At 33.1% G+C, this 15,917-nt stretch overlaps 1 protein-coding gene across 5 annotated transcripts in view; it reads left to right on the top strand.

Annotated features, from left to right (window-relative positions):
• Positions 1–15,917, top strand: part of LOC143247553 (phosphatidylinositol-binding clathrin assembly protein LAP-like) — a 77,093-nt gene that overhangs the window by 25,187 nt on the left and 35,989 nt on the right. For all 5 annotated transcript variants that reach the window (XM_076495847.1, XM_076495830.1, XM_076495866.1 and 2 more), the window contains exons 8-10: positions 5,427–5,533; positions 6,065–6,106; positions 11,401–11,483. In XM_076495847.1, coding sequence (XP_076351962.1) covers positions 5,427–5,533; positions 6,065–6,106; positions 11,401–11,483 — 232 coding nt within the window. The remainder of the gene's footprint in view (positions 1–5,426; positions 5,534–6,064; positions 6,107–11,400; positions 11,484–15,917) is intronic.

Consider the following 15,917-nt stretch of genomic DNA (forward strand, 5'->3'; position numbering starts at 1 on the left):
AAGCAGCTTCGGGTCAAATGCTTAAGAGCACTGAACATCCTCCGTGTTCTCTCTTCTACCAGTTGGGGGACAGATCGCTGTTCAATGTTAAAGGTATATCGTGCTCTTATTAGATCGACACTCGATTATGGATCAATGGTCTATGGCTCTGCCAGACCCTCGGCCTTAAAAATGCTGGACCCCATTCATCACCAAGGACTTCGACTCTGCACTGGAGCTTTCCGTACCTCTCCAATTCAAAGTATATACATTGAATCTCATGAACCTTCTCTACACCTTCGCCGTTTGCAACTATCTTTAGAATATACTTTGAAACTTCATTCCTTACCGAAGCATCCCACCTGGAAATGTGTTTTCCTTCCTCGGTGGGCAGTACTTTTTTCAGAACAGACGATCTGTCATTGCTCCGTTTAGCCTTCGCATCCGGGCAAAATGGGATGAATTGGGTCTGTCCTTGGATAACATTGCAGATTCCACAGGTCGGCCCATCCCACCATGGCTTATTACAGCCCCCAAATGTGACCTTTCTTTCAGTCACCTAAAAAAGGCAGATACTCCAGATTGGAAGTACCGTCTTTTATTTAATGAATATCTTTCAGTTCCCATTTATACAGATGGTTCCAAATCAGGTAATTCAGTGGGCTCTGCTATGGTTTGCTATGGGTCAGTAGTTGCACGCAGAATCCCTTCTACAGCTTCTGTGTTCACTGCTGAACTGTATGCCATATCTTGCCCTGGATCATATTGCAGCTGAGCAGTACTCCAACTGCACTATTTATACTGATTAGCTTAGTTCTATACTTGCCTTGGTATCGCTACACGTTAGCTCACATCCTATTCTCACTGATATTCGAAACCGACTGGCCCATTTCTCATTAGCAGCTACTTCAATCCAGTTTTCTGGATACCAGGCCATGTTGGTATTCGCGGGGAACGAGCTTGCAGACATGGCAGCTAAATATGTCTGCTTCAGCACTATCACTCCTATGCCTATTCCGTACATGGACTATGGTGTTATCTTCAAGGCTCGGCTCCGTGCCAGCTGGCAGTCCACTTGGAGTGAGCAACGCGACAACAAACTTTTTCAAATCAAACCCAAAATTGGACTTTGGCCATCTAGCTTCCGTAAAGTTCGGAAGGAGGAAGTTGTTCTCACTAGGCTACGCATTGGTCACAGTTTTTTAACTCATCATTTTCTTTTATCTGGAACTGATGCACCAATGTGTAGTTTGTGTAACACTGAAATCACTATCAGCCACATTTTACTTTCTTGCCATCGTTACAATTCTCAACGACGGCAATATTTTAAACATATTTTTTTCCCAGGGTCAGTCTGTAACATTGGACAGAGTTATTGGTGATGGTGACTCTGTCCACCTTGATAATGTTTTTAATTTTTTAATGGCCATTAATCTTTTTAATCTCATTTAACTGTTGCATATTTATTCATTACACCTTTTTAATTGTGGTTCCTTTTTTACAGTTTTAATCTCTCTCATTCAATTTGACATTGGACAATGGCCAGAACATTAAATAACTCGACACCAGGACTGGAAAGGCCAACTTCAGGTGACTAACGCTACTGTTCGAACTATCTGTTTGAACTGCTCGTTAGTTGTCCTGGCGAGTTGTTATTATACTTTTGGTGCATATCATTTCACACTTTTACTACTTTACTTTTTAGTACTGGCCATATTGACTCATAACCCAGAACCAGGACTGGAAAGACCAACTTCAGGTGACTGACGGTGGTTTTATACTTACCTGTTAGTCTTCCTGGCGGGTTATGATCATTACCATTCTGCTACAGGTAGTATTTTACAACTTTGTTGACTGGATGTCAACATTGGTTTTATGCCATTTTCTGTTTTAATTGCTGTTTTGCTTTTATCTTCATTTACTTTTACAAATTTTACCCCATTTACTTGACTTTATCTTTTACTGGACATTTGGCTACTCATTATTACAATTTTGCTATGTATCTTTTAAAACTTTTATTTTTTACATTTTGATAATGGTTGCTATGACACATAACCCAGAACCAGGACTGGAAAGACCAACTTCAGGTGATTGACGGTGGTTCTTGAACTTACCTGTTAGTCTTCCTGGCGGGTTATGATCATTACCATTTTGCTAGAGTAAATATTTTACAACTTTGAAGACTGGATGTCACCATTGGTTTTACACCATTTTCTGTTTTAATTGCTGTTTTACTTTTTTACCTTCATTTACTTTTACAAGTTTTACTCCATTTACTTAACTTTATCTTTTTTTACTGGACATTTGGCTTTGTTTTAATACTCATTGTTACAATTTTGCTATGTATCTTTTAAAACTTCTATTCTTTTACATTTTGATACTGGTTGCTATGACACATAACCCGGAACCAGGACTTGAAAGACCAACTTCAGGTGACTGACGGTGGTTCTTGAACTTACCTGTTAGTTTTCCTGGTGGGTTATGATCATTACATTTTTGCTAGAGTAAATACCTTACAACTTCTTATACTCTGCTAAAAAAGCAATAAAAATCATGTATTTGCAAGTAACTTCCATAGTGTGTTCCTCCAACTGTTGTACTCCTGAAACATATGGTGTATATATTGGATATTCATACTATTTCATATGAAGACATGTCACCAGAAATAATACCTATGATTGGATTATTCAAAAGGTTACTGAAAAACAATTGTCCTAGCACACTAGATTGATTATAGAAATTTTACAGGAATTAGTGGTGTGCCTTGAACGTATTTCTTCAGTTGGAATGATTTGAAATGAAAACTACACTACAGGCTTAATGTCAAGGAAGACTCTTAGTATAGAGCATGACCATTGTGTCAAGACATGAACTGAGATGATGTAACGATACTCCAATAATAAAATATTCTCAACCTTTGTAGAATAACTGAATTTAGTTTTCCATTATTTTTCTTATGCTTGCATTATTTTGGCATTTAATAGGACTTCATGATATTTGATTGGATAAGTTTTTAATGTGATATTAACCTGGATTTGATACAACATAAACCATGTCAGAATAATAGTTGTGTTCTGGTTGTGTTATTTGTGAGGAAGAGTTTTGACTATTAGGGTGTTAATGTATTTTGAGATGGACATCATTGGGCAAGAACTTTAAGTTATACTAAATCTGACTTACCATTTGGAAGGAATAAATAACCTGCACTAAAAGAATATGCAGTACACATTCTTAGAATCATACAAACGGGTTTTGTGTTTATTTTGGTTTGTCTGTTATTCTACTTTCTTGAGTACGTAAAAGGGTGAAATGTGGTTTATTAGATCATATCACTACTTCTAGTTATCCTCTATTTGCTGTTTATGTTCTGTCTATCACTAAAGTTGTTCTCTCCTGTTTCAGCTGAAAGAAACAGTTTTTGGTCTAATTGCACTATGTAACAAAATTTTTATTTTTCATGTTCCTGGGCACAGAGTGTTATTTGGCAATTGCTTATGCCTGAAGTAAATGGAAAACTTATTTTTCTCTTCAAAATTTGCTTTTGTGACCTTGGTAATGAAATTTTCAAATTTACCCATATTCCATAACATTCCAGATTCAGTGCTGATTAGTTGATAGAGAATTTTCTTAAATTTAAAAGAATTTTCTAGAACTTTCCTTAGTAACATATACAGGGGCTCACCACTTGCAACACATAGACCTATCTGATTTTATCAAAGATGGCATCAAGAAGCTGCAGGTATTTTCCAGACACATTCTGTTATGTATGTGGCCAATTTATCAAGATCAGAGTGAAAAGGTACTCTGTGACAGCATCTGCTAAAATGTGTGAAGCTTACAAGGCATAATTTGGCATATCTGTTGGGGATCAAGACAAACCCTTGGCACCTCATTTTACCCACAAGCACTGCAAAAAACTCTAGAAGGTAAGATGAACAATTTTTGCTGGCTTGAATAGTAAGATTTTATATTATACAAATTTTAGACCTTTTAAAATTTGGTGCACCTAAAGAGGAATACAGCAGCATCAAGACCTTGCTAGAAGCCTTGAAGTATGATGAGTATGCTAGGAGGTTATTGGAGATTTCAAAATGGTGGCATTCCTGATGGGTCTCAAAGGATGATTTACCATGTTTCCTTGTTATCTTTGCCTTTGGGACAGCAAGGACACTGCAGCAAACTACAACAGGAAGCATTGGCTATAACAGACCAAGTTCTCTGTGGGAAGGCACAATGCTAAGTGTGAGTCATTAGTGGACCTCTAGAAGGTGTTGTTCCCACCATTGCACATAAAATTGGGTCTTATGAAACAATTTATCAACTCTTGAGAAGGAGTCTGAGGCAAAGGTCAAAGCTGGTGTCTTTGTTGGACCACAAATAAAGAGGATTCTGGAGTGCACAAAATTTCCCCAACAAGCTCAATAGAAAGCTTGGGGCAGCTTTGTCACAGTGGTATGCGGCTTCTTGGACAATCACAAGGCCGAAAATTATGTGGAACTGGTTTAGGCTCTAGTGTATAACTATGGCAAAATGGGCTGCAGAATGTCCCTGAAAGTCCATATCCTTGATGCTTATCTTGATAAATTCAAGGAGAACATGAGAAGATACTCAAAGGAGCAAGGCGAGTGCTTCCACCAAGATATACTGGACTTTGAACACCATTAACAAGAAGAGTATAACAAAACATGATGTTAGACTATATTTGGGGGCTGATATGTGAAGGTGATTTACATTACAATCACATTAATCAAAAAAAAAACGATTAACTTTTAAACATATGCCTATTTTCACATAGAAAATAAGTTAATTTTTAAATTTCATTATGCAGGTCACAAAAGCAAAGTTTGAAAGGAATAGTGGTCATTTTCTGTACTTTTACATTATCCAGAAACAAAATTTGTGTCACATTGTGTTTTCAGTACCATATTATAGTTTTTGAAATGTTCTTTACACAGTGTAATTGGAGAAAGTCAATCCTGACCATTACCATAAGTAATAGTCACTTGAAGTATGTTCTGGCATTTATTGAACTTAATAAACATGTTCAGTAATCTTACCCTTTGTCATTCACCAGTGATTGGCTAAATATGTATACTCTTGATTGCTGAAGTTGGTAGTTTCTGTTTACAGAAGGTTTTGAATATGTGGTTGATGGTCTTTGATAATGATGTCCATGCTAGATGGGCAATCACAAATATACCATTTTGAAATTTGGATAGATCCTAGCTTTTACCTGTTGCTATGTAAACTAATGATATGACCATTCATCTGCATTTATGTGGTTCGATTAGTTACTAGATAAATCTTTTAATCAGAATTTTGCATCTGCAAAAAATAAATGGATAATTATACAGATGTGTGTGTGCTCTTTAACTGTTTATGGGTCTTAGCTAGAATTACTTGTACTTTTTGAATATTGAACATAAAGTTATGTTTACTTTCCACAGAAAAATACTTTGACATGAACAAGAAACATTGCCGAGAAGCTCTGGACATTTATAAAAAGTTTTTGATTCGTATGGATAGAGTGGCAGAATTTTTAAAAGTTGCAGAGGTTTGTTTCTTTTATACATAGAAAAAAACCCACAGAACTAGATTATTTAACCATAAGAGAAGAACATGCTTATTATCCAAGAAATCAATTTCTAGACAATCAGTCATTAAATAAAAAATTCTTTTTTAGAAATTTGTCAAGAAAGACATGAACTATTTATAAGGAATAAGATTAGTTTTAACTTCACTAGGGTGTTAATACAGAACCTGTGTATATGTTAAAGTAGCTATCAGCATGCATTTTAAATGTGTCGTGTAATTTCATTCCGTTTAAGACTAGGAAGATCTAGTAGTAATTTCAGAAAGCTGAAGAAGAAAAGCATTATTTCTTTGAAAATCAGTTTATAACATTGAAGAAAATTGAAATATTGTTTTGTTCATATGAATCTATTAACTAATTAAAATCGCATTTAATTTGATATCAAAGTAAAAAATGTATTTAAGGAGAACTTATAATATAAAACTATAAACAAAAGTATTAGAATGATTGTATACATTGAACTTGTATGTTTTTTAAAAAATTTTATTTCAGAACATTGGTATTGATAAAGGTGATATACCAGACCTTACAAAGGTAAGACAGTTGTATAATTAGAAATTGCTTATTCATTTAGTTCATGGTTTCTTTATGATAGTTTTCTCACTGTTGTTTAACCTTTGATTGTAAGTATTGTTACATTCAATTTATTGTTTCTACATAACACTAATTTTACTTTAGTTTACATTCTTGAACTAATGTTTATAAAATGTTTTTCAGTTGCTAAACTAGATGCTGTTAACTATTTAAATGATGACTTGTTTGGCATATCTCATTCATTAACATTTGTATTAACTTACTGGTAGATTTTATTCTACATCAGGGTTTAAGCTTGTGACAGTCCTTCATTTAATACCCCAATTGATTTAGCATTTATAATTATTGAAAGATGATGATACAAACTCTTTGTAGAAGTATGAAGATTTGTTGTGTTTTAAACTTAATCAGTGAAGATTATGTGATCTTTGTTCTGAAATATTTTCTTGTTTGTGAGATACAGAATTTGCATAAGTGTATGCAATAGTTTGGACACTTGTGTAATTCTTTGTTTGTATTCAGAATTTTAGCTTGATCTTGTTAAGAATATAATTTTTTGTTGTAGAATGTTATACAAAAATGAGTGTTTAATATTAAACACAAAATCCTGGATTTGATTTCCATTTGGTTTTGTAAACAAGTTTCTCATTAAATTATATCCAATTTCATTATATAAATACATTGAAGATGTTCTTTTGAAATATTTTGATTAGCACATATATTAGTGACCCTTTAAAGTGAAAGGAGTTTTGATGAGTGCATACTGACCGTTGCATTGGTAAGGCATTGAAGTAAAATTAATTATTGCAAAGTAAATGAATCTTGAATTTAGCTATCAATTGGTTATGTAATTCCATTCACCAGAAATTGTACAAGTAAATTATAAAATAGATAGCATTTTGATTATTTATGTTTGCAGTATCTAAGCTAGTCTAATGAGTCCTTATACTGTGGGAAATATTTCATTGGTACAGGATGTAGCAGGTATCTAGTTTGGTTAATGTAATACATTTTTCTTTACCTTCACTCATTTAATTCATTTAATTTAGTGGTGGGCTGCTCTTTCCTGTTGAAATAAGTGGATTAATCTTTTATGGTAGCTTTGGCATTAAAATATTTTCCAAAAGTTTGAGATGGTCTTTAAAGTACTCCACAGAAAGAATAAACCAACAGTTTAGTTCCAAGGATATTATTCTACACCACCTCTTTCAAATTCTCATTCGTTGGTAGAAGAGATCAGTATTTGAATTTGATTAGTTGTTATTAGCATGGCTGTGGAGGCAAAATATTACTTCACCAGAGACAGGATGTGTAGTTTGTAACTTGAGTTTATATTTTATTGTTTCAAGGCTGATTTTGTGAATGGTATCTGTGATTGAGTGGATCTTCATGCATTTTGTACTATTCATATTTAGTTGTTTTTAAGATATGATACACTGCAATATGGTTCATTCTAACTTTAGTGACAGTACATCCAGTTGACTTCTTCAGGGCTTATGATAACCCTTACAATGGTATTTGCAATATTTGTTTCATAATTTGAGGTTCTGAAACAGTCTTGTGTGAGGTCATCCTGCAAGTGATCCAGTGTTATTTAAACATTATAAAAATTTAACACTCTTCGTGGGTTTTTTTTACTGACCATGTTAAGATTTTTGGTGATTTGCATTCAAAAGTTTATTAAACTACTTTTTGTTTACATTATTCCAATTAGGATAGCAAAAAATCATAGCTAATAATCTATATAAATTTTAAGTTCTAAATTTTATAAGTAATATTAAAAAATCCTGAATTTTCCCTAGTGTGAGAAATTATTTTTCTCTAGGTATCCCCTCTTTAATTTATTCACTACCTCTTCAATAAGTATAAAATTTAACATAAATTACTCACTATAAAATCATCATTATTCAGGCAAACTATAATTTTTAGAGACTTCAATTTTGTTTGGTTACAAAGCCATCAAACAACAAGTCATACCCCTCTTGCCACAGCAACCTGTCACATCCTCATTTTCAATTTTTTCTTAATAGTTACTTCTTATGTTTAGTTGTATATTAAATATAATCAATAGAAAACTGAGGATTTTATTTACCAAATTATGTATTGTATTTTTTTGTTTTCTACGTAGAAAATCATCAATTTCTGTGCTAGTGCAAGCTTTTCTCACATGGGAGAGGTAACAGCTAACTTGGATTTGTTTGTAACAGCTCTTGTTGCATAGTTAGAAAGTTGGGAAACATTTGAGAGCTAGGTTAGATTGTCTACTTTTGGCATGTTATTTATCTATTCTTTTGTGTATTACTTAATTAAATGAAAATAATTTAGTGACTTTACTACCATCAGTATAAAAAAAACAAATCATCAACAGTTGACAGCAAAAACCAAAAAAGACTTAGGTAAATATTTATTTCTTGTTTTTCGTGTGTATTCTGTGTTATTATAAAGGTAATTACTGGGTCCAGTTTCATCATCTTGACTATTGTCATTTGTTGAAGAGCTATTATCCTTTTGTTTCATTGCCTCTTCATCTTGACCCACTTTCACTGTCTTTCAGTCTATTTGGATTGAGTGTATCGTGCATATTTGCATGATAATTAGGGTTATTATTCTGCACTGAGGCAATGTGGCCATGGTCGGCGTACAGTTTTCTTACGTTCTACTCTGGTATCTTGTTGATTACTAAAGAGCTTAATGGAAACCATTGAGGGAAATCATATATTAACATTAGGTGGGATGCCAATAAATACTTTTCAATTCTTTTTATTCCCATATGCCACCTGTAGCAATTTTAAATGACAGTGAGAAACATTTGTCCCAGTGTGAGGATTGGAAGACCTGGGAAGTGTGTGTGTCAGATGTAGTGAAAGTGTTAAGAGTTTAGTTGATTAAATGACAAAATGTGAAAGATTTAGCATAAGTTAAAGCTGAAATCATTTTAGTTATGTAAAAATTGCTTTATATAAACTGTTGGTTGTACCATGCTGGGACCATTCATCAGTGTAAAGTTATTAAAAACAAATCACTTATTGCAAAATGAAAGATACTTTTCTTTATTTTGTATGATGATGGCTTTCGTGTCATGGCATTGATGGGTAGAAGCAAGTCAATAGTATTCTAACAACTTACGTTTCACTGGATGTCCTTTTAACAAGGCTACTTGGTGACCTGATCCATATATCTGGAATAGATTTTTATTGGTGTTTGTGGTTTACAACCTTTATTTCCTTGTCTGATTGTTCTTAAATGTTAAATCTGTTTATTGATGGATTTGTGTATGTGCTTGAAGTGTAAGACTGCTGTCAAAGGTTATATCTAGGTATTTGACTGTGGGGCATGTTTCCACTTCAGTATTGTTTAGTTTGATTTTTGAAATGTTTGTTAAGGCTATGCAGAAATATAATTCTAGTTTTAAATAGGTTTAGAGTTACTCTCCAGTTATTACACCAGCTGATTATGGCATCTAGGAATTTTTTAATTCTGCTGGCAGCTATAAGGGGTTTTTTCGAGAGTCTCCAAACAGTAATAGTGTCTGCATGTTGTAAGAAGAATGTGTAACATTAGGGTCCAGTAAGGGGATGTTGCTAACTAAGAGAATATACAGGAGTGGTGAAAGGATGGAGGAGTTTCATGGGACTCATGCTGTAATGTTGAAAGATGGTGGTATTGATTTTAATAGATGCTGTTTGATCATCTGAGCATTTTGTCATTTACTTTCATCTGGTGTAATCAATATCTGAAGGCGTTATGCCACACAGAGTTGAAGGCTTTCTTTACATCAAGGAATACAGCAGTATTGACTTGCTTATTATTAAATGCTCTGTGGATGGATTCTGTTAGTCTGGTGAGATCTACTGTTTTTCTGCCCATACATGAGAAGTTGTGAATATTAGGAATGATTCCTAATATCACTGTTTTTGCAGTATAAAAGAAGTCTGTGATATGTTCAAGAAGGTTTCCCAGGCAGCTAAGGAGACTGATTGGTCTGAAGTTGTTGGAATTGAATTCAAGTTATTTGTTTTTGTTAAGTACTGATAGTTTAAACTGCCTTTTGGTTATATATGCCAAATATGTAATGTTATACATTTTTTTGGGACAAGGTAGAATACAATATTTTGAGGTTTGGGCATTGCAACATTTCAAAAAAGATTAAAAAAGGAAACAATGCTCAAACCTAACAGATGAAAGAACTGTGAGTCTTAAATGACCTAAAGTTGGATTTGTGAGAAAATGTTCAAATATATTGATAGGCATGAAAGATCACTTATATTTTTATTCTATTATAATTTCAAGAAAGGTGAGTGTTAATGCAGTTGGATGTGCATGTCAACTGAGTATTTTCTGTGGTAATTGTGCAAAAAGAAGCAATATGTGTTATGTGATAGTGTATATTAGTTATGATGACAAATCGAAATTTTTTACTGTTTCATTGTAGTTTATACAATAAAGTGAGACATTGTGTTTCTTATGCATTACATATATTTATTTGAAATGGGTGTTAACTTTCTGCAGTTGATCCTGCACTTGAATAAATAACAGACCTGAAAATTTAATAATATTTATCATGTACATCACTTCCGTCACCAAATCACAGTTCTTAGCAACTGTATCAAATAAACATTTTTATGTGGTGTTGGATTTGACAGGGATCTGTCCTGTTGACAGAGGAAACCTAGGTACTATAAAACACACAACATAAGCACAGCATCACATTGAGCAACACTGGCAATATCAGCTTGAAGTTGGGCAATAAACTGTCTTTGTTATTATCACACCATTTTTCTTCTCTTTTTAGTTTTTCAACATAATCCTCCTAAAGTGAATGAATGAGATTCATGATAATATTTTGTAATTCTTTCACAAATACTAGAAGTTTTTACATACTTTTCTGTCTTCTTATTGAATTATTTATAAATATGAAAAAATACTTCTAAATCTGATTCAGACAGAAAATGTTCTGTTTATTGAAAGTTTAAATGCTGCTTATGCATGTAATAAATTAATAAATGTGAGTTGATAACAGTTAACTCCCATCTTTTAAAATGTGGGGGAATAAAGTTTTTCCAGAGGAGAAGAAAAGTTTGGTATCTGTTCAGTTGATAAATAACCATGTACATATATCCAGATGCAGTTGTGTACTTATGTGAAACTGACACTCCTCTAAAAGATGAGAACACAGTATTACTAGTTATACTGATAAATTATATATAACCAGCCTCTAATGAACTGTTAAAGTAATCATTTTAGTGGGAGTGCACAATTTTATGGTGAGTGATATGGTCTTGTTATGCTTTAAGGCTCCAAGCAGTCTTTTGGAATCTCTAGAACAGCATCTTGCCACTCTTGAAGGAAAGAAGACCTCTTCAGCAGGAGAGACAAGGTATTGTAATTATAATTAATTTTTAAAAAATCTTAGCAGAGATTTTCAAACAGCATATTTTTAGTGTAACTCCAAAGCATGTACTAAGAATTGAGCTTTTTTGATTATTGATAAATTTTAAAATTATTTTGAGATTTAAGAAAATCTTGTTTTAGAATTTTGTAGAGCAGTTTTGTTTTGTAGGCAAGTTTATGCCATAACAGTTTGTGCATGCACAAGTTCTGTTTTTCTGTTAACTCTCTTTTCAGTAAACATCATAAACCTTTCACTTACAATAAACGTGTCTAATAAACCAAAATATTTGTCCTTGAATATATTGAGTACTTGTCTGGAACAATTCACGTACAAAGTGATTTCATGTTAAGATTGACAATACTTCATCTCACATACCTCAAATTTTATTTGTGTAATATTTAATACCTCCCAAATACATATCAAATGTTTTCAGTAAAACTATTTTTATCTGTTATTTTCTCTCCAAATCTATACAGGGTTGGTCAGTTTGACTGACCTTGTGACCACCAGAAAAAATATCAGTCTAAATTGCCCTCCTTTACTTTTAAGAATGTCTTTAGATGTAGAATGAAACTGCATTAATTTATCCCAAGTTGCTTTAAACTCATAACAGTATACATCTATTTATAATTAAAATGTTATTGTTTTATTGCTCTTTGAATCATGTATAACTGCCATTCACATCATTATAACTTGTAATTCACTTCGGGAATGTGCAGGTTTTGATGCACTATCGAATTACATTATATAACCTATGAGTTACTTCGAGCTGCTTGCATGCATGCTTTGTGAAATATTTTTATTGTATTATTATTGTTTGTTTTACCTGATCTAACCTTATTTAACCTAAAGAGATTGCTGTTCTTACATTTTAGTAACTTATATTAATAATAATAGTAAAGAAAAAGCAAGAAATGAACTTGTCTGAGTTTGTTTTTGCTCTCAACTATTAGTGACAGTTAACCCTACATTTTTAAAGTAATGGTAGAAATGCATTAAATAATTTTTACTTAATTTAATAATGTACCATTGAACTTAGACTAATAACATGCAATAAATGGAAACTTTCCTCTAGCAGTCAAATTTTCTGGCTTTTTAATTATGCAATTAGCAATTATGCTATGTTACAAAATTTTTACTTTTTCATGTTCCTGGGCACAAAGTGTTATTTCCAAGTTGCTATACCTCAAGTAAGTGGAAAATACCTATTTTTCTCTTCCAACTTTGCTCTTATGACCTGGATAATGAAATTTTCAAATTTACCTGTTTCCCACAACATTTCAGGTAGATTCAGTGCTGAGTAGCCGATAGAGAATTTTCTCTAACTTACAAGAATTTTCTAGAATGTTATAGAATGTATGAGAATTTTCAAGAATCTTTTAGAATTTTTTAGAACTTTCCATATATATTCACTTGTGACCAACTGAAGTGGTGAGCTACTGTGTGTGTGTGTGTGTGTGTGTGTGTGTGTGTATATATAATAAAAACAGTGGCTCACCACTCACCATTTAAGTTTAGTTCTAGCTGCCTAAGCTGACTTGTAGACCTATCTGATTTTATCAGAGATGGCATCAAGAAACTGCAAGCATTCTCCAGATGCATTCTGCTATGTATGTGGCCAATTTATCAAGACAAGAGTGAAAAAGTACTCTGTGACAGCATCTGCTAAAATGTGTGAAGTCTACAAAGCATAATTTGGCATGTCTGTTGGGGATTAAGACAAACCCTTGGCATATGTTTAACCTGCTAGCACTGCAAAAAACTAGAAGGTAAGACAGATAATTTTTGCTGGCTTGAATAGTAAGATTTTATATTATACAAATTTTAGACCTTTTAAAATTCACTGCACCTCAAAGAGGAATACAGCAGCATCATGACCTTCCAGAAGCCTTAAAGTATGATGAGTATGGCTGAGAGGTTATTGGAGACTTCAAATGGTGGCATTCCTGATGTGTCTCCAAGGATGCTATACCAAGTTTTCCTGTTATCTTTGCCTTTGGAACAGCAGAAACACTGCTGCACACTACAACAAGAAGCACTGGCCACAATGGAACTAATTCTCTGGGGAAGGCACAATGTAAGTGTGGTCCACTAGTGGACCTCCAGAAGGTGTTGTTTCCACCATTGCACATAAAATTGAGTTTTATGAAACAATTTTTCCCAGCTCTTGATAAGGAGTTGCAGTCTTCAAGTACCTTCGAGACTTCTTCCCTAAGCTGTCCGAGGCAAAGGTCAAAGCAGGTGTCTTTGTTGGACCACAAGTAAAAAAGATCCTGGAGTGCACAGAATTTCCCAAGAAGCTCAGTAGGAAGAGAAAAAAGCTTGGGGTAGCTTTGTTGCAGTGGTTTGGGGCTTCTTGGGCAATCACAAAGCTGAAAATTATGTGGATCTGGTTGAATATCTGGTGAAAAACTATGGCAAAATGGGCTGCAGGATGTCCCTGAAAGTCCATATCCTTAACGTCCATCTTGATAAATTCAAGGAGAACATGAGAGCATACTCAGAGGAGCAAGGTGAGTGATTCCACTAAGATATACTGGACTTTCAACACTGCTACCAAGGAGCGTATAATGAAAACATTATGGGAGACTATATTTGGGGCTGATACATGAAAGTGATTTACATTAGTCACAAATCTAAAAAAAAACTAATTTCTAAATCTTTTATGTTCATTTTTTTATAACTTTAGTATAAATACATGTAAATTATGTTTTATTCAAACCTTATTTAAATGAAAATGTGCCAGTTTTTACATAGAAAATAGGTTAATTTCATTATCCAGGTCACAAAAGCAAAGTTTGAAGGGAATAATGGCCATTTGCTGTACTTCTACAACATAAGAACTTAATAAGTAACACATACTATCCAGAAACAAAATTTGTGTTACATCATGTTAAAAATACATCTAAGTTATCTTTTGTCATTCCTATGTAACTGAAGTTGAATTAGAAGTTAAACTGAATGTTCTATGTGCAGAGCACAATGTTATACAATGCATCATATGAACTTCTATTGGTTATAGGTTATATATAATTAAACATAAGAAAGAACTATCAACAAATACTGAAATAGAGAATGTGACAGGTGGGTGTATAGTGAGGGGTCTGATTTTCTTTGATAGCTGTGTAACCAAATCAAATTGAAGGCTACAAACATTATGGTTTGTCTAAGCAGCAATGATTTGAATAATTCACATTTTAATTGTATAGTTTATGGGGCAGAGAGGATAAAATAGATAAGACACCTAGATAAAATGAGTTGTGTGTTACACCAAGGAATATTCAGGTTTGTTTTATTTTAAGTATTGCCTTATAAAATTAAGAACTTAATACATATACTATTAAATTATGGATTACTGGCTGATATTTTATTCTATACCAATTAGTATAATAAAAATAAAAAGTAGATTTATGAATTTTTGAATGCGAGACAGTAAAACCTTGTCACGCACAGTAAAGGATACTTGGGATGAGAGAGTTAAATGCTTTGGATTCCCATAATCTCTGGGGCCAGTTTACTGTACAAACTATTTATATTATTGCTTTACAGTAGAATCTGTGTACATGAGTTGACAGCTGTGAAAATTTGAATCTTCTGTTAATTTTTTTGGGGAAGATAAAACAATTTGGGAACTAATTTACTTTTAAGAAATGTTTAGCTGTGTTTTGCAATACATGCTTCTTGGATTATTAAGTTGTTGAGAAATGTACATTCAAGTTGCTTGCTAGCACTTTCTATGTTGTGTTAGTATGTAGCTTCTTACCTCTGGCATTTGTATTCAGATCTTCATTGCCAGGTTTGACAAAAGGATTTTTTTTGTTATAGTGGGGATGGAAACAAAATATTAGTACATGTACATGTGGTGCGATGCTGCTATATCTGTTATTTGCTATACTGAAATTGATATGTGAAGCTAACTTCAGTTGACTAATTGACAAATGTCTGATCAGTTGCAAAATATCTTTTGAAGAGCTCTCAAGGTAAATGAATACCTTGGAAGTTTACAAACTCCTCAAAGTGCAGTGGCAGATGATTGAAAATGATTAGAATAGGGATAAGCTTTAAATCTTTTGACATCTGTCTTCATAGTGTGAACTTTTCACTCATTTAGAATTACATAGAATAAGTTTGTCTTTCATAAGACATTATTTTTGTGTACTGATCAGAGATTAATACGATCCAGTAAAAGGTGGAGAACAGGTACAGGATAAAATTCTAAAACTGTTTTTAATAATAAAGTGAATTTGTTAAAAGTTTAGAAGTGTATTAAGCTTCACAGATCCCTGTACTACTATCAGTTTTATAAAATGTGTATCATTTTTTATTTATCCAAATGATCTCTGGTGTTAAATTAGAGTATGTAGATCTTATGAAATGATGCATTTATTTTATGACATTAATATTTAACATAAACCGTTA

This window comes from Tachypleus tridentatus, chromosome 1 (genome assembly GCF_004210375.1).
Source record: "Tachypleus tridentatus isolate NWPU-2018 chromosome 1, ASM421037v1, whole genome shotgun sequence".
Classification (NCBI taxonomy): domain Eukaryota; kingdom Metazoa; phylum Arthropoda; class Merostomata; order Xiphosura; family Limulidae; genus Tachypleus; species Tachypleus tridentatus.